Here is a 25,144-nt window from a genome sequence, read left to right as displayed (position 1 = left end):
CCACTGACACGGGGAGTAAGTTGGCAAGAAGTTAGTAAATGGAGTATAATACAGGAAAACATGAAGTTGTTTGTTTTGGAAGGGAGAACAGAAGATCAGAGTGCTATTTAAATAGAGAAAAACTGCAGCAATCTGCAACATCAAAGGACACAGGGGTACTTGTGCACAGAAAGCTAGCACACTCACGTACAGCAGGTCATCAGGAAGGCTAGTGGAATGTTAACTCTTATTTTAAAGGGTTGAATACAAGAGTAAGGAAACCTTACTGCAATTGTATAGGGTGAGACCACATCTGTAATACTGCCAACAGTCTGGTCCTCTTCTTTAAGGGAAAAACGTCACTTCATTGGAGGCAATTCAAAGACAGTTCACTATGTTGATCTCTCGAATGGAAGGATTGTCCTATGAGCAAAAGCTAAACACGTTGGGATTCTACTCACTGGAATTTAGAAGGATAAGAGGTGATTTCATTCAAACATATTGGATTCTTGACAGGATAAATGTTGAAAGGATGTCCAGATCTAAAGGGTCTGGAGTAGAGAGGCACTAATTTTAGACTGAGTAGAAGGAAGAATTTCCTCTGAGAATTGAGAGCCTTTGTAGGGGCAGAGCCCTTGTGTATATTTAAGGCTGAGATAGATCCTTGATCAGTTGGGACTCGAGGGTTACAGGGAAAGGGCGGAAAGTGGATTGAGGAATGTTAGATGAGCCACGATCCTATTGAATGGCAGACCAGGCTCAACGGACTGAACGGCCTACTCCTACTGCTTCCGGTGTTAAAGTCAGTTTGATTAGAGTTAGGGATGTGTAAGATTAAAGAGTGATTCACTTGCAAATCCAACACGGCTTTAACAATAATGAGTGGTTCAGGATGAAGTAACATTTGTGAGAAGCGAACAGCAGGGAACAGTAAACCAACCAGCAAACTCTGGAGATTCACACTTCATAGCATCTTCCTCAACCCCATAAACTTGCCGCTTTGATTTACGAATCAATGACAGTATGTGTCATTAACAAACATAGTCTCCCCAGCAGAATCCATTGTTACCAAGCTAAGGATCCTTTTTATTCCAATGCCCATTTTAACCTGGTAGTTCTAATTGACTGACCTGATAAATACAGAAAGGAGTGACCATTCAACCCATCAACTACTCCTCTCCTTCCACAGCAACAGACTGGTTTCTGAACAAGATGAGAGTGGTGCTGGAAAGCTCAGCACTGTCCCCATGACCTGTCCTACCTGCCAATCTCCCTTCCCACTTATCCGCTCCACCCTCCTCTCTGACCTATCACCTCCATCCCCACCCCCATTCACCTATTGTACTCTTGGCTACCTTCCCCCCAGCCCCACCCCCTCCCATTTATCTCTCCACCCCAAAGGCTCCCTGCCTTTATTCCAGATGAAGGGCTTTTGCCCGATACGTCAGTTTTCCTGCTCCTCGGATGCTGCCTGACCTGCTGTATTTTTCCAGCACCACTCTAATCTAGACTGAGCTATAGGAAGAGGCTGAACAGGCTGGGGCTGTTTTTCCTGGAGCGTCGGAGGCTGAGGGGGTGAGCTTATAGAGGTTTACCAAATAATGATTGAATGGATAGGATAAATAGACCAAGGTCTTTTCCCTGGGGTGGGGTGTCCAGAACTAGAGGGCATAGATTTAGGGTGAGAGAGGAAAGACTTAAAAAGGACCCGAGGGGCAAGTTTTTCACGTGGATGGTGGTGTGTGTATATGGAATGAGCTGCCAGAGGATGTGGTGGAGGCTGGTACAATTGCAACATTTAAGAGGCATTTGGTTGGGTATATGAATAGGAAGGGTTTGGAGGGATATGGGCGAGGTGCTGGCAAATGGGACTAGATTGGGTTGGGATATCTGGTCGGCATGGACAGGTTGGACCGAAGGGTCTGTTTCCATGCTGTACATCTCTTTGACTCTATATGACTCTACCTGCAGTCCTCACGTTTGCCTGGTTTCTGAACAAGTTAGAATATTCTCCCTTTTACGAAACCCTGTCTCTGCTTGAAGCACTGCATGCTAACAAATTTTAATCTCAAGCACATCTTTAACCTGGGCCTCTCAGGAAGGGTGGAAGAGCAAGAGGAGAGATGCAGTGTTGAAGTCAGAACAAAGTGCAGTAGAAGCTCAGCAAGCATCTGTGGATAAAGAGAAATATTGAATCCAGGATGACTCTTCTTCCGGAGAGTCAAGTCTATTTTTCTCCCCACATATTGGGCAGACCAGCTGAGTTTCTCCAGCAATTTTCTTCTTTATTTCAACTTGAACTGCTTGTTTTTCAGCAGCCTGCCAGCATCCACAGTACTCTGCTTTCAGAAGATGCTGTGCTGACCAAGACGGTAGCTGGGTCAAATGTCATTAAGATGGTTAGGAACATTGTACTATTCCCAGAATTACCCAGGAGAGGGATCTGATGGTGGCTCGCAATTCTAAAGAGCAGACCTATCCCCACACTGGTTAGGGGAATAGAGAGAAACAGAAGCTTCAATTTAACTGGACCACACAGACATTAGAGGTCATCTTGCAGCAAGAGCAGAAATGCAGAATTTTAGATTCAGAGCTGGACAGCAAAGAAGCACACCTTTCAGAGCAACTTATCCATGCTGACCAGGTATCCTGGCCCAATATAAAGATGTGCAAGTGAATTGGCCATGGTAAATTGCCCACTGTTCAGGAATGTGTAAGTTAGGTGCATTGGTCAGGGGTAAATCGGGTGGGATGGTCAGTGTGGACTTGTTGGGCCAAAGGGCCTGTTTCCATGCTGGAGGGATTCTATGATCCTAAATTAATCTAGCCCCATTTGCCACCATTTGGCCCATATCCCTCTACACCCTTCCTTTTCATATCCCCATCCAGATGCCTTTTAAAATGCTGTAATTGTACCAACCTCCACCACTTCCCCTGGCAGCTCTTTCTATACACCCACCATCCTCTGCATGAAAAAGGTGCCCCTTAGGTCCCTTTTAAATCTTTCCCTTCTCACCTTAAACCTATGCCCTCTAGTTTGAACTCCCCTACTGCAGGGAAAAGCCCTTGTCTGTTCACTGTATCCACGCCCCTCATGATTTTATAAACCTCTGTTAGATTTATATAAACCACCACTCAGCCTCCGATGCTCCAGAGAAAACCCCAGACGATTCCTATAAACAACCCCAGCCGCACCCTTGTAAAGCTTTCCTCAACGCTTTCAAGTTTCACATCATCCCTCCTATAGTAGGGAGGCCAAAACTGAACGCAATATTCCAAAAGTGCCCTAACCAATGTCCTTTACGGCCTGAACATGACCTCCCAACTCCTACTCAATGCACTGACCAATAAACATAATGAATTCTTCACTATCCCATCCACCTCTGACTCTACTTTCAAGGAGCTATGAACCTGCACTCCAAGGTCTCTTTGAAGCAAACCTGATAACCTCTGTTAAGGTAAAAACAGAAAAAGCTCGAAAGATGATTGAGAGCGATGAAGCAATTTAGGTCTATACAGGAGGAGATCTAACCGAGGTGCATAAAATGCTTTGGGGATCAAAAATGTAGGTCTAGAGATGATGTTTCTCTCTGAGGCGCAATCTAAGATGAGAGGCCATAGTTTTAGGCTAAGGGCTAGCAGGTTTAGAACAGAGATAAGAAATGACTTCTCTCATAGGGTCACAAATCTGTGGAATGCACTACCCCAGAATGAGGTGGATGCTGGGACAGTGAATGAGGAGGAGATGGACAGATTTTTGATTAGCAAATGGGGGAGGGACAGGAAGTGGAGTTGAGGCCAAGAGGAGATCAGTCACAAACATACTGATTAGGGGAGCAGACGAGAGGGGCTGACATGCTTACTCCTGCTCCGACTTCTTACATTCGGAGGTGGATCAGGCAGCATAGACAGAGAAAGGTGGATTATCATTTCAGATTGCTAAAATCCTGAGTGGGGTGAGACAAGGGGACCGTGTCACAGATGATACGAAAGCAGATCAGACTGGCCGGCCGGCTAACCTACACAGTCTGCGACTCGATAGTGTTGCCTTCCTGTCGTTACACTTTTAAACAGAAAGGTCGCGCTCCGTGTTAACCCCAGCTGCTCCACTTCAGGAGATTCTGCGCGCCCCAGCAGGAATGACAAGCCACTTACCTGCGCTACATTGGACGGTCTGGAGATCTGCTGAATGTCAGCGTTATTCGTTATATTCCGCAGAGTCCTGACAGCAGGGCTCCAGGCAGTCGCCATCTCAGGGCCCGGAGCCCCCTGGCCAGGCGTCACCAAGCCAACCCTGGCCTCAGGGTGAGAGACGGAGCTGGGCACCGGCGGGACGTTGGCGCACAGGTTAATGAGGGCGGACTCTTTCCCGTGAGCCAGCCGGCGCTTCGCGGCGCTGGGAGGCGGGATTTCCGCCGGGGTCCAGTTCAGGTTCCTCTCCTGCTTCTCGGGTGAGGAGTCCGAGGAGTCGTCGAACATGATCTCGCTGGTGGCCTTCTGGGCCTTCTCACCCCCCCGCCTGGGGGGCGAGCCCGGCACGCTGAGCGGAGAGCCTGCCCGCGATGACCCAGCGCTGCTCTTGGCCGAACACTTGTCGTCCATTTCAGGTTCCTCATCGTTTCCGGCCAGCTCTTCCTCATCCTCCTCCGGAATGACAAGGCGAGGGTGATACGTGCACTCATCCTTCCTGGATTTTGCCACGACACTGTCCTCCACCCAGTCTGGCGTCACTATTTTGATGCTGCTTCGACTCAAAGCACAGTTGTACTTCTCCTGTCAAAACAAAACAGAGTTTAAACCTTTCTGCCACTGACATTAAGAAAACTTATCACTTGTACCTTGCTTTTCCACAAGAAGGTCTCAAAATTGGAACCTAGTAACAGCTAGAATTTTTTTTTTTGGAGGGACACTACAACTGTGCCGCAACTGGGCCCTTTATTCAGCACCCCCTCCCCCACTCCAATTTTAAAATTTATATAGAGACAGAGAAAATGAAGACACTGTTGCGAACAGAGTGTTTTTCTTTATTATATCTACAAACAGACCTCTCAGTCTAACTCATCCATGACAACAAAGTTTCCCCAAACTAAACTAGTCCCACATGCCTGTATTTGGCCTATATCCCTCTAAACCCTTCCAATTTATGTGCCTGTCCAAATGTACTTTTAAATGTTGTAACTGTACCAGCCTCCACCACTTCCTCTGGCAGCTCATTCCATACATGCACCACTCTCTGCGTGAAAAAGTTGCCCCTCAGGTCTTTTTTAAAATCTTTCCCCTGTCACTTTGAACCTATGCCCTCTAGTTTTGAACTCACCTATCCTGGGGTCAAGTCCTTTGCCATTCAGCTTATCTTTACGTCATGTTTTTTTTAAAAAAACATCTATAAGGTCACCCCTTAGCCTCTGACGCTCCAGTGAAAAAGATCTTGGGCTACAGGCCTTATCTTGTAACTTTGCACCTAAACCCCAGAGGGATTGGGCAGAGGTTTAGAGAAATGTCTGGAAGAAATTAGAAATGTTTCGGTTTTTTTTTAATTTTGAATGGGTCATGTTGTGGGAAGGTTGAAAAACAGTATGTTAGCCTTTCAGGAGTAATTGCAGTTATTCTATAAAGAAAGACAGTGCAAATCTTTGAAATATACACGTGGTCTGGCCAGTCAGCACCTGATAACAAAATAGCAGCTTCATACTTTCGATACAGAATTAGTTCCTAACTTTCATAGACTCCGTAGTGTGGAAACAGGACCTTCGGCCCAACAAGAATTAAGGTATGCAGCCAAACTAGTTGATAATACTGTTATTTAAAACCCAACTAGTTTACAGTATTGATGTTTGCATTCCACACCAGTCTCTTGCCACATCACATGATCCCACCTTATCCTCACACCCCTTAAGCCAGTCGCTCATTCCAATCCCACCACAGCAGGTGAAATTTAAATTCAGATTAATACATCTGGAATTGAACAGATTTCCCTCCATAATGGTACCATAGCACGACCACTGTAAATACCCAGCAGATTCGCTAATGCCCTTTCAGGAAGGGCAGCTGCCATCCTTAGCTAGTCTGGCCTACATGTGACTCCAGACCCTGAGCAATGCTGCTGACTCTTAACTGCCTTCTGGAAATGGCCTCAGTTCCAGGGTAATTAGGGATTTACAAAAAAAAAGTGCTGGCTTTATTAGCAAAACCCATACCCTATGAAAGGATACAGAGAAAATTCCTGGGCTCTTATTTTTAAAGAAAACATTTTTGTAGAAAAATTACATTTTAGCATATTTTAAAAATTATGTCACTGATTAAAGGAACGCATAGATTTAATGTTTATTCTGTAGGACTTTGGAAGAAGCAATTACCATTTGGATCAATCTAGCTGGCAGGTGTTTAATATTTATTCAGTTGGTAATTATAAAGTTCAAAGGCGGCCTATTAAGGTATGGATCTGAGGCTTTAATGCATTGAGCTTTGTGAAAATGCTGATGGGGCTACCCTAATCCCATTAGTCTCAAGATCTGTGTTCAATGTAAACATATAGCTCCTTAGTAATACAAATGTTTACAGGAGAGAAGGCCCATCATCAGTCCCTCACCCATCAAAGAACTGACTACACTGATTCCAGCTTTCACTTTTCTATACATGGCTCTGGGGGCTATGGCCGGGCAAGGGGCTAGCTAAATGCAACTTAATTGTTACAGAAACTTCTCACTCAACCACCCTTTTAGACAGTGAGCTTCTGACTCTCTCCACAAGCACAGCGGGTCAAGCAGTGTCAAAGAAGAAGGGGAGCGATGAAAGGTTCCAACATCGACTCCCCATCTCCTCTGATGCTGCTTGATCTGCTGTGCTCTTCCAGCTCCACTCTTTATCCACTCTGACTCTCCAGCATCTGCCGTTCTCATGATCTCCAGTGAAGCGTATTTTCTTCTTACCTTACATCTATGTCCCTCTACCAACACAAAAAATGCCTTCCTATCCATCAGAGACAGGCAAGAGGCTGGAAGAACACACAGCAAGCCAAGCAGCATCAAGAGGTGGAGAAGTTAATGTCTCGGGTGTAACCCTTCTTCAGGATTGAGGGCGGGTGTGAGGGGAGCTGCAGATAAAGGCGGTAGCAAGGCCAGGGTGAAATGGTGATAGGTGAAGAGACAGGTAGAGGGTACGACCTAGTTTGTCAATGGGAAGAATTAATCTGGTAGGTGGCAGGGAGGGGTAAAGGAAGGTGGAGGGGCTTGGAAGGGCGTTGGGGGATGGGAAGAGAGCTTATTTGAAATTGGAGAAGTCAATGTTGAGCTCTCCGGGCTGTCGGCTGTCCGGTGGAAGATGAGGAACTGTTCCCCCAATTTGCAGTGTGTGATTCGTTGTGGCAATGGAGAAGGCCAAGGATGGTCATATCAGAAAGAGAATGGGAAGGGGAATTAAGTCTTCAACCAAGTTTGTTCCTATCCATCCTGGCTACAACCTTTGCGCACCAGTTGTGGTCTAACCAGTGTTTTGTACAGTTCCAGAATAACCTCCTTCCTCTTGTACGCTATGCCTCTGCTAATAAAGACAAGTCTCCTATATTGTAACTACAGGAGGTGGAACACCTGTCCATTCACTTCCTCCCTCTTTAACACTTAAAGCCCCAAACTTACCTTCCAGATGAAACAGCGTTTCACTTGCAGTTCACTCAATCTGTTGCATTCACTGCTCACAATATGGTTTCCTCTACACTGGGGAGTCAAAGCATAAACTGGGTGACTGCTTTGCAGAACACCTACATTCAGTCTGCAAAAAAGACCCTGAACTCCCAGTCACTTGCCACCTTGACACCCCCACCACAGACGTTGGTTCCCTGGCCAACATCTCTGATCTCAGGCTTACTCCGGTGCTCCAGTGAAGCTTGGTGCAAGCTGGAAGAATAGCACCTTATATTCCACTTGGAGACCCTGTAGGCTTCTGGACTCAGTATTATGTTCAACAATATTAGGACTCGAGACACCTTTTCCCAAGCCGCACACATTAGGCCTTGCCATTACATGCTATTACACACAATCCATTGTTAGCCACAACTAGTTCACATTAGGATCTCTTCATTCCCAGGTTAATCATTAACTACTCCTGTCTTTCCAACTGTTCTGTCTCTTAGCAATTTTTGAGAAGATTTGTAGCTCAGGTTAATGATAAGTATGTAAGTTAGCTCGCTGAGCTGGAAGGTTTGTTTTCAGACATTTCGTCACCATGAGTAGGTCATATCATCAGTGAGAGTCTCTGGTAAAGCGCTGGTAGTATGCCCTGCCTCTCTATTTATAGGTCTTGGTTTCTTAAGGTGGGTGATGTCATTTGCGTTTTTCTCTTTTCAAGGGAAGATCGATAGGGTCTAAATTGACGTCAATTTTCCTCCTCCTCGGATGCTGCTTGACCTGCTGTGCTTTTCCAACACCATGCTCTTGACTCTAAATTGATGTGTTTATTAATGGAGTTCTGGTTAGAATGCCGTGCCTCCAAGAATTCTCGTGCATGTCTTTGCTTCACCTGCCCGAGGATGTGTGCGTTGTCCCAGTCAAAGTGGTGTCCTTCTTTGTCTGTATGTATGGAAACTAGTGACAGTGGATTGTGTCTTGGTGGCCAGTTGCTGTTCATATATCCTGGTGGCACGTTTCCTGCTAGCTTGTTCTCTCTCTTTGGGCACTAACCCTAACTATCATTTACACCTTACCCCCTCCGCACACTTCTGCATAAAAAACAACTTTTTTCCTAGCTACCATCAGTTTTAAGGAGGGACATTGGACCTGAAAAGTTAACTTTGATTTCTCTCCACAGTTGCTACCAGATCTGTTGAGTTTTTCCGGCAATTTCTGTTTTTGTGTTGTATAGGTCTTCTCAACCATCTTATTCTTCCTGCCATATCTTCACTGTTCTGATATGCACACCAAGGTTCTTATGATCTCCATAACTTCCCAGGGTCTACCATTCACGCTATAATTACTTGCTTTGTTAGGCCTCCCCAGGTGCATTACTGCACACTTTTCCAGGTTGAATTCCATTTGTCACTGCGCTGCCTAGCTGACCAGTCGGGTCCATTGATATCCTTCAGTAGTTTACAGCTATCCACCTTATATTTAAATGCAGAGGAATGGGATTGTGGGAGATATAGCAGTTTGGATCAGTAATTGGATGGCTGAAAGAAGACAGAGGGTGGTGGTTGATGGGAAATGTTCATCTTGGAGTCCAATTACCAGTGGTGTACCGCAAGGATCAGTGTTGGGTCCACTGCTGTTCGTCATTTTTATAAACGACCTGGATGAGGGTGTAGAAGGGTGGGTTAGTAAATTTGCAGACGACACTAAGGTCGGTGGAGTTGTGGATAGTGACGAAGGATGTTGTAGATTGCAGAGAGACATAGATAAGCTGCAGAGCTGGGCTGAGAGGTGGCAAATGGAGTTTAATGCGGACGAGTGTGAGGTGATTCACTTTGGTCGGAGTAACCGGAATGCAAAGTACCGGGCTAATGGTAAGATTCTTGATAGCGTAGATGAGCAGACAGATCTCAGTGTCCAGGTACACAGATCCTTGAAAGTTGCCATCCAGATTGACAGGGTTGTTAAGAAGGCATAGTGTTTTAGCTTTTATTAATAGAGAGATCGAGTTCCGGAACCATGAGGTTATGCTACAGCTGTACAAAACTCTGGTGCGGCCGCACTTGTAGTATTGTGTACAGTTTTGGTCACTGCATTATAAGGAGGATGTGGAAGCTTTGGAAAGGGTGCAGAGAAGATTTACTAGGATGTTGTTTGGTATGGAGGGAAGGTCTTACGAGGAAAGACTGAGGGACTTGAGGCTGTTTTCGTTAGAGAGAAGAAGGTTGAGAGGTGATTTAATAGAGACATATAAGATAATCAGAGGGTTAGATAGGGTGGACAGAGAGAGCCTTTTTCCAAGTATGATGGTGAGCACAAGGGGGCATAGCTTTAAATTGAGGGGTGATAGATATAGGACAGATGTCAGAGGTAGTTTCTTTACTCAGAGAGTAGTAAGGGTATGGAATGCTTTGCCTGCAACGGTGGTAGATTCACCAACTTTAAGTCGTCATTGGACAAGCATATGGACATACATGGAATAGTGTGGTGGGATGGGCTTCAGATTGGTTATGACAGGTCGGCGCAACATCGAGGGCCGAAGGGCCTGTGCTGCGCTGTAATGTTCTATTTACCACACGACCTTTTCTCTCTGAGATCTAAAGGACGTGGACTTGGTGGAACAGAGATTTTTTTGGGGAATAGTGCTGGAAGGGATACAGGTGTGAGGCAAGAGAGATTTGGAAACAGGGAGGTGATTTTTTTTTGTTTCAAAATTACAGCTTTGCCAGAAAAGAAGCCACACTGGATCAGCAAGTACAGGAGTTACTTCCAGCTTCAGATTTAACAAAATAAAAAACATTAGAACTCGGAGCAGGAGTGGGCTTGAGTCTGCTCAATTATTCAATACAGCAACAGGTGATCTCATCGCGGCCTCAACTTCTCTTTTCTGCCCGCTCCCCATAACCCATCACTAATTAAAAATCTGTCCACTGCCTCTAGACATATGCTCAATGTTCCAGCACCCACTGCACTCTGGGGTAGTGAATTCAAAAGATTAATGGCCCTTTGAGAGAAGCAGTTTCACTACAGGAAGAATAGAAAGGGAGGCAAGGGAGATGGGGAAGTGGCATTTTTGATAAGGGATAAGCATTACAACTGCCCTGAGGGAGGATATTCCCGAAAATACATCCAGGGAAGTTATTTGGGTGGAACTGAGAAATAAGAAAGGGATGATCACCTTATTGGGATTGTATTAGAGACCCCCTAATAGTCAGAGGGAAATTGAGAAACAAACTTGTAAGGAGATCTCAGCTATCTGTAAGAATAGGGTGGTTATGGCAGGGGATTTTAACTTTCTAAACATAGACTGGGACTGCCATAGTGTTAAGGGTTGAGATGGAGAGGAATTTGTTAAGGGTGTACAAGAAAATTTTCTGATTCAGTATGTGGATGTACTTACCAGAGAAGGTGCAAAACTTGACCGACTCTTGGGAAATAAGGCAGGGCAGGTGACTGAGGTGTCAATGGGAGAGTACATTGGGGCCAGCGACCATAATTCTATTAGTTTTAAAATAATGATGGAAAAGGATAGATCAGATCTAAAAGTTGAAGTTCTAAATTGGAGAAAGGCCAATTTTGATGGTATTAGATAAGAACCTTCAAAAGCTGATTGGAGGCAGATGTTTGCAGGTAAAGGGACGGCTGGAAAATGGGAAGCCTTCAGAAATGAGATAACGAGAATCCAGAAAAAGTATATTCTGTCATGGTGAAAGGGAAGGCTGGTAGGTATAGGGAATGCTGGATGACTAAAGAAATTGAGGGTTTGGTTAAGGAAAAGAAGGAAGCCTATATCAGGTATAGACAGGATAGATCGAGTGAATCCTTAGAGTATAAAGGCAGTAGGAGTATACTTAAGAGGGAAATCAGGAGGGCAAAACGGAGACATGAGATAGCTTTGGAAAATAGAATTAAGGAGAATCCAAAGGGTTTTTACAAATACATTAAGGACAAAAGGGTAACTAGGGTGAAAATAGGACCCCTCAAAGATCAGCAAAGTGTTCGACAAGGTTCCCCATGGGAGACTGATTAGCAAGGTTAGATCTCATGGAATACAGGGAGAACTAGCCATTTGGATACAGACCTGGCTCAAAGGTAGAAGACAGAGGGTGGTGGTGGAGGGTTGTTTTTCAGACTGGAGGTCTGTGACCAGTAGAGTGCCACAAGGATCGGTGCTGGGTCCTCTACTTTTTGTCGTTTATATAAATGATTTGTATGTGAACAGAGGAGGTATAGTTAGTAAGTTTGCAGATGACACCAGAATTGGAAGTGTAGTGGTCAGCGAAGAAGGTTACCTCCAATTACAACAGGATCTTGATCAGATGGGCCAAATGGGCTGAGAAGTGGCAGATGGAGTTTAATTCAGATAAATGAGAGGTGCTGCATTTTGGGAAAGCAAATCTTAAACAGGACTTATACACTTAATGCTGAAAATGTGTTGCTGGAAAAGCGCAGCAGGTCAGGCAGCATCCAGGGAACAGGAGAATCGACGTTTCGGGCATAAGCCCTTCTTCAGGAAGAAGGGCTTATGCCCGAAACGTCGATTCTCCTGTTCCCTGGATGCTGCCAGACCTGCTGCGCTTTTCCAGCAACACATTTTCAGCTCTGATCTCCAGCATCTGCAGACCTCACTTTCTCCTTATACACTTAATGGTAAGATCCGAGGGAGTGTTGCTGAACAAAGAGACCTTGGAGTGCAGGCTCATAGCTCCTTGAAAGTGGAGTCGCAGGTAGATAGGATAGATTAGATTACTTACAGTGTGGAAACAGGCCGTTCGACCCAACAAGTCCACACCGACCCGCCGAAGCGCAACCCACCCAGACCCATTCCCCTACATTTCACCCTTCACCTAACACTACAGGAAATTTAGCATGGCCAATTCACCTAACCTGCACATTTTTGGATTGTGGGAGGAAACCGGAGCACGCGGAGGAAACCCACGCAGACACGGGGAGAATGTGCTAACTCCACACAGACAGTCGCCTGAGGCGGGAATTGAAACCGGATCTCTGGCGCTGTGAGGCAGCAGTGCGAACCTCTGTGCCACCCATAGTGAAGGCGGCGTTTGGTATGCTTTCCTTTATTGGTCATCGTATTGAGTACTGGAGTTGCGAGGTCATGTTGCGGCTGTACAGGACATTGGTTAGGCCACTGTTGGAATATTACGTGCAATTCTGGTCTCCTTCCTATCGGAAAGATGTTTTGAAACTTGAAAAGGTTCAGAAAAGATTTACAAGGATGTTGCCAGGGTTGGAGGATTTGAGCTACAGGGAGAGGCTGAACAGGCTGGGGCTGCTTTCCCTGGAGCATCGGAGGCTGAGGGGTGACCTTATAGAAGTTTACAAAATTATGAGGGGCATGGATAGGATAAATAGACAAAGTATTTTCCCTGGGGTCGGGGAGTCCAGAACTAGAGGGCATAGGATTAGGGTGAGAGGGGAAAGATATAAAAGAGACCTAAGGGGAAACTTTTTCATACAGAGGGTGGTACGTGTATGGAATGAGCTGCCAGAGGATGTGGTGGAGGTTGGTACAATTGCAACATTTCAAAGGCATTTGGATGGGTATATGAATAGGAAGGGTTTGGAGGGATATGGGCCGGGTGCTGGCAGGTGGGACTAGATTGGGTTGGGATATCTGGTCAGCAAGGACGGGTTGGACCGAAGGGTCAGTTTCCATGCTGTACATCTCTATGACTCTATGATCTGCTCTCCCTTATCCTAAACCTGTGACCTCCCGTTCTAGACTGCCCCACACAAGGAAGCATTCGCTCGGTCTACGTTGTTCACCCCCTTCGGCACCCTGCGCACCAGTTACAGCTTGACATGGCAGATGGAGATACTGCAACATCAAGCTCCGTGGAACCACACAACACAAAGGCCAGGAACACCAAAACAAAACTGGCCAGACAGAGGACTGTAAAGCTTTACTGCTGCTCGGAGGTGAACCAGTATTAACAACAGCACCATAAACATGAAGCAGTTTCCTGCAGGAATGGAGAAACCTTCAGTTATAGCTAATAAATTCTTTTTAAGACTGCAGATGCTCCCACAGAATCACCATCACTGGGACTGACATTGTTCCCCAGTCAACTCAGACAACCCCCACCTCGGAGGCAAATGGCTATTAAGTCGATATTTACGGCCACTGCAAAGCAGCTCAATTTAGTCTGCCCATTTGCTTTTAACAACTGGCTGTAAAAAGATTTTATGAGCCTGACACAGACTGTCCTATTGAAACATGCCCACAAGGCAAGTTCCGTGGATCTAAGCCTTTCAGAGATCTGTGTCTTCAATGAGAGCAATCAATCTCTTACATTAAAAGAAAGATCAGGGAGGGTGATATCCCCTTAACCTGCTATCTCCTTTCTCTCTCCAAGGAAGGATAAACTCAAACCATTCCAGCTGAATAAATGAAAGTCAGAGTGCGAGATCTCCCATTTCTCACTCAGCAGTTGAGCAGTGGCATAGTAAATACACCAGGAAGACCATTTCCAAACCAGAACGAGCAATATAACACACAAACTCCGGTAACAGAAGGGCTGCAGGCCGGGGCAACCATATGTAAGCAAACTGGCAGAAAAGTCCGGGCAGGGAAAAGGAGGAGATTTATTCTGACGCAGCAAGTGGTCAAGGAGTCTTGGCCAAGGTGCCAGGTGCTTTCACGAAGTTGCTGAATAGCTCCTCAAGGCATTGTGTGGCCTCCTCCTACTGAAACATACCTGCCCGATTCAGCCTAGCTTCCAACTGGGAAAGACTAGGGACATTGTGGGATGAAAGGGGGAAGAAAGAAAAGGTTAAACCAGTCAATGACAGAGGCAGTTCGCGGGCCAGGGCTGAAAGGCCTGTTTCAGTACAGCGCGATTTATAGGACTCCCCCAATACGAAATGATCAGACCCACCACACAGCTCCAGCTTCATCCCATCCCCCGCCACACCACTCCCAAACTCAGGGCCGTTATGATGTCATGCCTTGGAAAACACCTCCCCTACACAACACGCCCCACCAATCCCTCTTGTGAATTTACTTCCCAACACACTCCCCTGATATCTATCTTGCCTCACCCCCTCCTTTCAGCTGGTCACCAATGCTCCCTCGAAGGTTACGTGTCTGCATGCCGATCATGGCCATGACCGTCAATTCCGAAGACAGTGCCACACTCAGAGGCCCTGGCAGCTGGAACAAGAATGAGAGAACACGCTGCTGGTCCCTGTCAGACCAGTGAACACCGAAGTCAGCCATTCGGCCCGTCAAGTCTGCTCTGCCATTTAACGGAGATCATGATGGATCTAGCCAACCTCCACTCCATTTCCCCTTCTCCCCAGAACGCGCCCTCCGCTTGCTGATTAAAAATCGGACTCTCTCAGCACTGAGTACACGTGATGGTCCCGAGCACTCTCTGCAGATGAGAACGTCATAGATGCACGACCCACCGAGAGGAATCTCCTCCTCACCTCTGCATTAAAGATGCGACCCTTTATTCTGAGATCAGGTGCTTGAATCGCCCACAACCATCGCCATCCACTTCTGTCACCCGCTTACCTCACACGCGCACACAGGCATTCGCCAACACCAAAGGGCTGCTTACACGTCTGAAAGCTTGTCAGCAGGTAGTGAATGAACTGACAAGAAAACAGAACTTTGTAACAAGGAGCAGCCTGGCTTAGCTAACATTTAAGAGGAAAGATTTAAATGGGACCCAAGGGGCAGAGGGTGGTGCCTGTTTGGAATAAGCTGCCAGAGGAAATGGTGGAGGCTGGTACAATTACAGCATTTAAAAGGTATCTGGGTGGTATCTGAATAGGAAGGATTTGGAGGGATATGAGCCAAACGCAACTAGATTAGTTTAGGATATCAGGTTGGCATGGAGGCGTTGGGCTGAAGGATTTGTTTCCGTGCTGTACAACTCTATGCCTCTAAGTCCTGACCAGAAATATCTAGCGCCAAAGGCAGGGAAAAGTAGTGACTGCTCCAGGACAATGCCCATCTAGTGTGCTTACAATTAAACCTGTTGGACTATAACCTAGTGTTGTGTGATTTTCATCTTAATGGAGTACATTCCAGGCTGCTCTGGCAACTGTGACACACTTACCCCCTGAGGTTCAGGCACGATTAAGTGGGTGCAAGCCTTGTTGAGTTTGAGTTGGCAGTCCCCTCCGTAAAATGTTATTAAAGCCCATAGCGTTTTGCGGTCTTCAGTGGAAACCTGGAACAGAGAAATGGAAAGAGAGACATACTTTTCAGTGTTATTAAGTATAATTTTTAAGTATTTACTTACTACACACTTGTAGCTTTATATAAACGACAGTGAAGTCTCACTTCTCGAACCAGTAATCTAATCAAACTAAAAGCATTCACCTAGAATGGAACATTCCTTCCCAGAAGCTGACAACCCCTCAGCACAGAAATGGTAGATGGAATACAATGTGGGAAAGTGAGGTTGTGCACTTTGGCAGGAAGATCAGAGGCATACACTATTTTCTAAATGGGGAGAGATCTCACAAATCTGAAGCACAGAGGGACTCGGGAGTCCTAGTTCAGGATTCTCTTCAGGATACTATGCAAGTTCAGTTGGCGGTTAGGAAGGCAAATGCAGTGTCAGCATTCATCTCCGGAAGGTGAGAATGCAAGAGCAAAGATGTATTGCACAGACTGTATAATGTTCTGGCCAGACTACATTTGGAATATTGTAAGCAATTTAGGGCCTCGTATCTAAGGAAGGACGTGCTGGCCTTGCAGGGAGGGTCCAGAGAAAGCTTACATATACGATCCCGGGAATCAAGGGCTTGAAGGTCCTGGGTCTGAGCTCAATGGAGTTTAGCAGAATGAGGAGGAGGAATCTGAACGAAATTTACAGAATACTGAGAATGTGGAGAAGATATTTCCACTTGTTGGAGAGACTGGGGACCCAAGGGCACAGCCTGAGAGTGAAGGGGACAACCTTGTAGCACTGAGCTGAGGAGGAATTTCCTCAGCCAGAGGCCGGTGACTCTGTGGAACTCATTGCTGCAGGGGGCTGTGGATGCCAGGTAATTGAGTGTATTTGAGAGAGAGATAGATAGGTTCTTGATTAGAAAAGGGATCAATTGTTAAGGACAGAAGGCAGGGGAATGGGATTGAGAAACAGATCAGCTATGATCAAATGGCACAGCAGACTTGATGGGCTGAATAGCCTAATTCTACTCATATCTTTTGGTCTTAAATGTAAGATTTTACACAAAGTAAAGAACCTGGCCTGTTTCTGAAGTGTTCGGTAATGAACGGATCCTTTACTGGTTCAAATCTGACAAATCCTAAGAACATACTGTTTCCATGGAAACACATGACTGTTGGCCTAATTTCAACTGTCTGTGGGGATTTCCCCCCCAATTTGGTGTTCATACCAACCCCAAAATCGCACTGCCGGCCTCCACACTTAAACATTACACTGTTTCTTTTGTTTACTTAACCTATTTTTCTAACCAACCTATTGAGATGTTATCACACATCTCTGGAGCAGGTGGAACTTGACCCCAGGCCTCCTGGTCCAAGGGTAGGGACACTACTACTGTGCTACAAGAGGGCCCATTACATATCGAAGTTCTAGGGAAAAAAAGACTTCCTCAAAATCACATTATTCCACCCCCAGAAGGAACGTCCCAGGCTCCCAAGTTTAATAACAGCTAATAAATGTACAACCGACAAAACGTAATACATGGGATCATTGCTTCTTCTCTAACTGTGCTCCTAATTAGCAACAATGCAACAGAGAACTCTGGTAACACACCACCACTGAGTCATACACAGAGCCTCCGCCACTGCCTATCTCCTTAAGCAGGAGCAAGCAAGGACTGCAGATGCTGGAGATCAGAGTCGAGTGAGGGGTGCTGGGAAAGCACAGGTCAGGCAGTATCTGAGGAGCAAGAGAATCAACGTTTCACACATAAGCCTTTCATCATTGACTCCACACCGCCCCTTTGAACAGCATCCTACACAGAGCAACTCATCACCCTATCTCTGTCACCTTACATTTTCCATGAGTAACTCATCCAGCCTGTACATCGGTGGGCACTATGGACAATTTACCAGGGCTATTCCACCTAACTGGCACATATTTGGATTATGGGAGGAAATCCACACAGACAGACCTAGGGATGGAATTGAACCCAGGTCCCTGGCGCTGTCCCTCAGTGCTAACCACTAAGCCACTGTGCCATTCTGTACTTTACAGATTCTTGCATGAAATACATTTCTTAAAAAGCAAAATTGAGGAACAGAAAAAAAAACAACCGTACCAATATTGTTTCTTCATACAAGAAATTCCTTTTCATAAGAAAGGAACAAATTTTCTGTATTATAGGATCAAGAGTAGGCCTGTTTTATCAGATTTTGAATCAATCCATATCTTAATTGCATCAACCAGCTTTGGTTCCATAAACTTACAGCAGAGATGGTTAGAGGGCACTGACAACAGAGGTGTTCAAAACCAGAAGGAATTTTGACAGAGCGATGGGTTTGTCCCTTCTGTCGTGTGGCGCAGTAATCAGAGCCTACAGATTGAGCTAACTGGCAGAGGAAACTATAGGGGATGAGAGAACATTGCTCCCCACATGATTTTGGGGGGGGGGGAAGCTGAGAAGATTGGAGCATTACCTGAACAAGTTCTGTATGATGATGCTGCTCCTTTAACAAAGTTATTGCGTCCTTTTTTTTTGAGAGGGGTTGTAAAGGTGGAGGTTCCGATATGTCTGGAAGTCTCTACTTGAAAAGGCTTTTAAGTTTTTTTAAAAAACACTTGCACAATAAAGGGGGGCTGCCAGTTCTCCCAATTCAGAGATTTTTCTGGTTTGTTTGATTTCAACAAGTAGACTGTCTGAAGCTGCTGGTCAAGTTATTAGCCGGGGACCAAAAGAATCCGCTCCACACTGGTCCCCTCTCTCTCTGGCGTCTCTCTCCTTTAAGACCCTGTGTTTGAATTTACCTTTTTGCCACGGGGTGCGATTATGGGATGGTGCAGGAAATCACAACAGCTCTTTGTTAAGTTGCACTTTCATGTCGGTTGGGTTTTCAAGTCGTTATGCTATTGTAAATTTGATTTCCTTTGGTTAGTGTGTGAATAAATTCTGTTTTTTTTAAACTGAGTGGTTGGGCCAGCTGCATTCCTCCTGAAATATCCACTGTACACCTGCTTAAAACAACTAGAAAAGTTAGAGTCTGGGCTACCTTTTCGTGGGGGTCTGACCTGGTCCATAACAAAACATCCAAAACAGAACTTATAAATCTGCTTTATTGTCACGAGCACTCGAATGAGTGCTGTGAAGAATCTTATATCGCCACAATCCTAAAAGGACTAATGGGCAGGGTTAAGGGGAAAAGGCAAAGAGTTGGGGCTGGATATATGGATAGCTCTTTCATGGGGAGGTGATGGCCAAATCGTATTATTACTGTACTGTTAATCCTCAAACCCAGTATTCTGTGGACCTGGGTTCAAAACCTGCCATTGCCGACAGTGGAATTTGAATTCAATTTTTAAACATTCTGGAGCTAAGAATCTAGCAATGATTATGAATCCAAAGCAGATGGTCAGGAAACCCATCTGGTTCACTAGTGTCTTTTAGGGAAGGAAACTGCCACCCTCATCTGGTCTGGCCTGCACGTGACCCCTGACCCACAGCAATGTGGTTGACTCTTAACTGCCCCCTGAGCAATTAGGGATGGGCAATAAATGCTGGCCTACCCAAAACGCCCTCATACCATGAGTGAATTACAAAAGAAAACCCACTGCACTAGCCCAACTGGCATGGGTATCCTTCAGATCGAAACCCAAAATATGCTGTATGAAAATAAAGTGCAAATAAAATTAAAAGCAATAAACATACTCCCTACGTAAAGTCTTTTCAACTACATGGAGAGCACCATGAATTAAAGAGCAGGAAGTATCAACATTTGTGTCACAGGACAGCACAAGCTCGAGGGGGCTGAGTGATATCACCATAGCATCAGTCCACAGTCTATCATGGCATGGAAGGAATATTCGGTCGAACGCAAATAATCACGGATTTGGTTTCCACGGTTTCTGTTATCTGCTGCCTAAAACAATTACATGGAAAATTCCAGAAATAAACTAATCATTTCTCTTCATTGCACAATCATCCCTTGAGGGTTAAGCTAAAAACGCCAGAATCCCGTGCATTCGACGGCGCGCGCGCATGGATAATAATGTACAAGGTATTTATTATTTAATATTGGTAATGAAATATTGCATGTAATTTATCAACTAAACTTTATCATTGTAAACAAAAAAATGACATATATAGGGTTCGCTACTATCCGTGGTTTCGGGCATCTGCGATGGTTCTTGGAACACATCACCTGCGGATGGGGGCGTTCGGGGGGGGGTGAAATGGGACTACTCTACAAGGAAATTAGAGACACAGCTCAGATGATCCAACAGGGAAAAGGGAAAAGGAAAGACTTAACAGCACATTGATGAACTACATTCAGCAACAAAATTACCAAGACAGCCCTGGGTAAGAAAGTGAAGACCCCTATCTGAAGAAACAATTTCTGATCTTCATTTCAAGGTGAATTGACTGGAAGCAATTTAACCTGGGATGAAGCACTAATGCATTTTCCTTTGCACACATGGAAAATGATTGGCCATATTCTACATCAATGGTTTCAACATAGCCAGCCTGTTGTACACCTCCATACTTTCTCCTAAAACAGTACAATTCACGTCTTCGCTACAAACAAAGAAAAGGAAGAATGTGCGAATCCTTTAACAGCAGTTACCGAGAAAAGAGTTTTCTCTGCCTTGAGGAGCAGGCGCAGGGCAGTGAAAATTGCGAGGACGTACCCGTGATAGGCAAGCTGTAACTCCCGAAAATACCTGTCCTCCTTCTGGAGAGAAGCCAGCTACTCTGTGTGCGTTATGTCAAGGAAATGAGCTGCACAGTTCATTATTCTGGATCCAACATTAAAAGCGTCAGTGACAACGTATGACAAAGACGGACCAGTTTACTCGGAGATATGAGGTGTTGATTTACCGTAGAGAGAGAAAACCAAGGACCACGTTAGCTCACTGCACTCAGAGGGTCCCTCAGGAGCTGCAGAACATAGAAAAGTACAGCACAGAACAGGCCCTTTGGCCCATGATGTTGTGCCGAGGTTTAATTCTAATGTAAAATATAACAACTTAATCTACGCACCCCTCAACTCACTGCTATCCATGTGCATGCCCAGCAGTCGCTTAAATGTCCCTAATGACTCTGCTTCCACCACCACCGCTGGCCATGCATTCCATGCGTTCACAACTCTCTGCATAAAGAACATACCTCTGACGTCCCCTCTATTCTTTTCTCCTAATATCTTAAAATTAAGACTCCTTGTACCAGTCAATCCTGCCCTGGGGAAAAGTCTCTGGTTATTAACTCCTTGTGCAGGCAATAGGCTGTAGCTAGTGAGCAGGTTACCCTGGGCCAATACACTCACGGAGACACTTACTGCACAGCGAGAAAGTATTCCTGAAAATAATAACTATCACTCCCTTATAAAACATAGCTACCGGAGAAGATTCAAGGTCAGCTGATCAGGAGTTTGGTCAAGGAGGTAGGTTTTAAGGAATGCCAGAGGTAGAGGAGCTCAATTATGTTGGGTTGAGGATGTAGCAGATCACATTAAGAAAATGAGCAAGTCATGAAGACTTAGAACATAGAACAATACAGCGCAGTACAGGCCCTTTGGCCCTCGATGTTGCGCCGATCCAAGCCCACCTAACCTATACTAACCCACTATCCTCCATATACCTATCCAATGCCCGCTTAAATGCCCATAAAGAGGGAGAGTCCACCACTGCTACTGGTAGGGCATTCCATGAACTTACGACTCGCTGAGTGAAGAACCTACCCCTAACTTCAGTCCTATATCTACCCCCCCCTTAATTTAAAGCTATGCTCCCTTGTAATACCCGACTCCATATGCGGGAAAAGGTTCACACTGTCAACCCTATCTAACCCCCTAATCATCTTGTACACCTCAATCAAGTCACCCCTAAACCTTCTTTTCTCTAATGAAAACAGCCCCAAGTGTCTCAGTCTTTCCTCATACGATCTTCCTTCCATACCAGGCAACATCCTGGTAAACCTCCTCTGCACCCGTTCCAGTGCCTCCACGTCCTTCCTACGGTATGGCGACCAAAACTGCACACAATATTCCAGATGCGGCCGCACCAGAGTCTTATACAACTGCATCATGACCTCAGGACTCCGGAACTCAATTCCTCTACCAATAAAAGCCAGTACGCCATATGCCTTCCTCACCGCACTATTTACCTGGGTGGCAACATTCAGAGATCTGTGTACATGGACACCAAGATCCCTCTGCTCATCCACACTACCAAGTATCCGACCATTAGCCCAGTACCCCATCTTTTTGTTATTCTTCCCAAAGTGAATCACCTCACACTTAGCTACATTGAATTCCATTTGCCACCTTTCTGCCCAGCTCTGCAGCTTCTCTATATCCTGCTGTAACCTGCCACATCCTTCCTCACTGTCAACAACTCCTCCGACTTTCGTATCATCCGCAAACTTGCTCACCCAACCTTCTAACCCCTCTTCCAGGTCATTTATAAAAATGACAAACAGCAATGGTCCCAAAACAGATCCTTGCGGAACACCGCTAGTGACGGCACTCCATGAAGAAACTTTGCCATCAACTACTACCCTCTGTCTTCTTCCATCCAGCCAATTCCTAATCCAAACCTCCAACTCACCCTCAATGCCATATCTCCGTATTTTCTGCAGTAGCCTACCATGGGGAACCTTATCAAACGCCTTACTAAAATCCATATATACCACATCTACCGCTTTCCCCTCATCAACCTCCTTCGTCACCTTTTCAAAGAATTCAATAAGGTTTGTGAGGCACGACCTGCCCTTCACAAAACCATGCTGACTATCCTTGATCACATTATTCCTATCCAGATGTGCATAAATCCTATCCCTTACAATTCTCTCTAAGACTTTGCCCACAACAGAAGTGAGACTCACCGGCCTATAGTTACTAGGGTTATCCCTACTCCCCTTTTTGAACAAGGGAACCACATTTGCTATCCTCCAGTCTTCTGGCACTACTCCTGTAGACAAAGAGGACATAAAAATCAAGGCCAATGGCTCTGCAATCTCCTCCCTTGCTTCCCAGAGAATCCTAGGATAAATGCCATCAGGCCCAGGGGACTTATCTATTTTCACCTTTTTCAGGATTTCCAACACCTCTTCTCTACATTCCTCAAAGCCATCCATTCTACTTATTTGTGACTCAGTATTCACATCGACGACAATGCCCTGTTCCTGAGTAAATACTGAAGAAAAGTATTCATTCAGTGTCTCCCCAATCTCTTCCGCCTCCACACGCAACTTCCCACTACTATCCTTGACTGGACCTATTCCTACTCTAGTCATTCTTTTATTCCTAACATACCTATAGAAAGCCTTAGGGTTTTCCCTAATCCTACCGACTAAGGACCTTTCATGTCCCCTCCTTGCTGCTCTTAGCTCTCTCTTCAGGTCCTTCCTGGCTACCCTATACCTCTCAATCGCCACAATTGAACCTTCACGTCTCATCTTGAGATAGGCCGCCCTCTTCCATTTAACAAGGGATTCCAATTCCTTATTAAACCACGGCTCCCTCTCACGACCCTTTCCTCCCTGCCTGACAGGTACATAATTATCAAAGACACTCAATAGTTGCTCCTTGAACAAGCTCCACATATCATTTACTTCACCAGGGGTTATGCACTGTAAATGGGATGGTCGAAGGGGCAGTTCAGTGGCAGGTGGGAGGGAACCCTGAAAAGTGAGAGATGATACGCTTGAAAAGAGTAATGTAATATGGAAGTGTTAAATGAATGGCATGATGCTAGGAACAAAAGGACCTTGGCATGTTTGTCCAAAAATCACTGAAGGCAGAAGGGCATGTTAGTAGGGTGGTGAAAAATATACATTGGATACTTGCCTTTATGAATCAAGGCATAGATTAGAAAAGCAGGGAAATCATGTTGGCGTTGTACAGAACCTTGCTGATACCACAGCAAAAGTACTGTGTGCAGATCGGGTCTCCACATTACAGCAAGGATGTGATTGCGCTGGAGGAGGGGGTGGTGCACAGGAGATCCACCAGGATGCTGCCTGGGATGGAAAACTGAAGTTTGAGGGAAGGTTGGATAGGCTTGGGTTGTTTTCCTTGCAGCGGAGTAGACAAAGGGGTGATTCCAAAGATCTGCAGGTCAGGTGAATTGGCCATTCTAAATTGCCCATAGTGTTAGGTGCATTAGTCAGAGGGAAATGGGTCTGGGTGGGTTATTCTTCAGAGGGTCGGTGTGGACTTGCTGGGCCGAAGGGCCTGTTTTCGCACTGTAGGGAATCTAATCGAGGGGTACAGGATTATGAGGGGTATGAACAGGGTGAAGGGTCAGTCATGCGGAGACACGGGTTCAAGGTGAGGGGCAGGAGGTTTTGAAGAGATGTGAAAAAAGGTTTGTTAACCCAGAAGGTGCTGACAGTCTAGAAGTACTGCCTGGGAGGGTAACAGAGGTGAGTTGTCTCATATCCTTCAGAAACTACCTGGATGACCACTTGGCACATCATCACATTCAAGGCTTTGGGCCCAGTGCTGGTAAATGGAATTAGGTTGAAGGTCGGATGTTTCTCATGTCAGTGCAGACTTGGTGGGCCCATACCCAGGAGGGAGATGCACAGAGTATGGTGAGTACAGTAACCCCCAAGACACCAAGTTTGGAGGGGGGGGGGGGTTAGGGTCAGTGACATAGGAAGGAAGACTGGGAAGGTTAACTTTCAATGGGCTGTAGGTTAGAGAGGAAAGCACAGAGGCAAGTTACAGACTAACACAAGAGGAAGTCAGAGAGGTCTACAGCACAGAAAAAGGCCCTCAGCCCATCGACTCAGCACCGGTCAAAGAGAGGAGAAAGTGAGGTCTGCAGATGCTGGAGATCAAAGTTGAAACTTTATTGCTGGAACAGCACAGCAGGTCAGGCAGCATCCAGGGAACAGGAGATTCGACGTTTCGGGCACAGGCCCTTCTTCAGGAATGAGCAGAGAGTGTTCAGCAGGAGAAGATAAAAGGTAGGGAGGAGGGACTTGGAGGAGGGGCGTTGGAAATGTGATAGGTGGAAAGAGGTCAAGGTGAGGGTGATAGGTCGGAGTAGGATGGAGGCGGAGAGGTCAAGAAGAAGACTGCAGGTCAGGAAGGCGGTGCCGGGCTGGAGGGATTCGGCTGAGACAAGGTGGGGGGAGGGGGGATGAAGAAACTGGTGAAGTCCAAGTTCATCCCCTGCGGTTGGAGGGTTCCCAGTCGGAAGATAAGACGCTCCTCCTCCGACCGTCGGGTTGTTGTGGTTTGGCGGTGGATGAGTCCAATGACCTGCATATCATCGGTGGAGTGGGAGGGGGAGTTGAAATGCTGTGCTACAGGTTGGTTGGGTTGGTTCGTCCGGGTGGCCCAGAGGTGCTCTCTGAATCGCTCCGCAAGTAGGCGGCCTGTCTCCCCA

General features: G+C 45.9%; 1 protein-coding gene across 3 annotated transcripts in view; it reads right to left on the bottom strand.

Moving 5' to 3' along the window:
- Positions 1–25,144, bottom strand: part of paxip1 (PAX interacting (with transcription-activation domain) protein 1) — a 120,133-nt gene that overhangs the window by 74,054 nt on the left and 20,935 nt on the right. For all 3 annotated transcript variants that reach the window (XM_087987568.1, XM_087987569.1, XM_087987570.1), the window contains 3 exons: positions 20,435–20,498; positions 15,689–15,802; positions 4,135–4,752 (listed from right to left, as the gene is read on the bottom strand). In XM_087987568.1, coding sequence (XP_087843694.1) covers positions 4,135–4,752; positions 15,689–15,802; positions 20,435–20,498 — 796 coding nt within the window. The remainder of the gene's footprint in view (positions 1–4,134; positions 4,753–15,688; positions 15,803–20,434; positions 20,499–25,144) is intronic.

This window comes from Chiloscyllium plagiosum, unplaced genomic scaffold (genome assembly GCF_037043375.1).
Source record: "Chiloscyllium plagiosum isolate Xiang-an unplaced genomic scaffold, Cpla_swu_hap1 HiC_scaffold_5, whole genome shotgun sequence".
NCBI classification, from domain to species: Eukaryota; Metazoa; Chordata; class Chondrichthyes; order Orectolobiformes; family Hemiscylliidae; genus Chiloscyllium; species Chiloscyllium plagiosum.
This window is presented reverse-complemented; position numbering and strand designations above follow the sequence as displayed.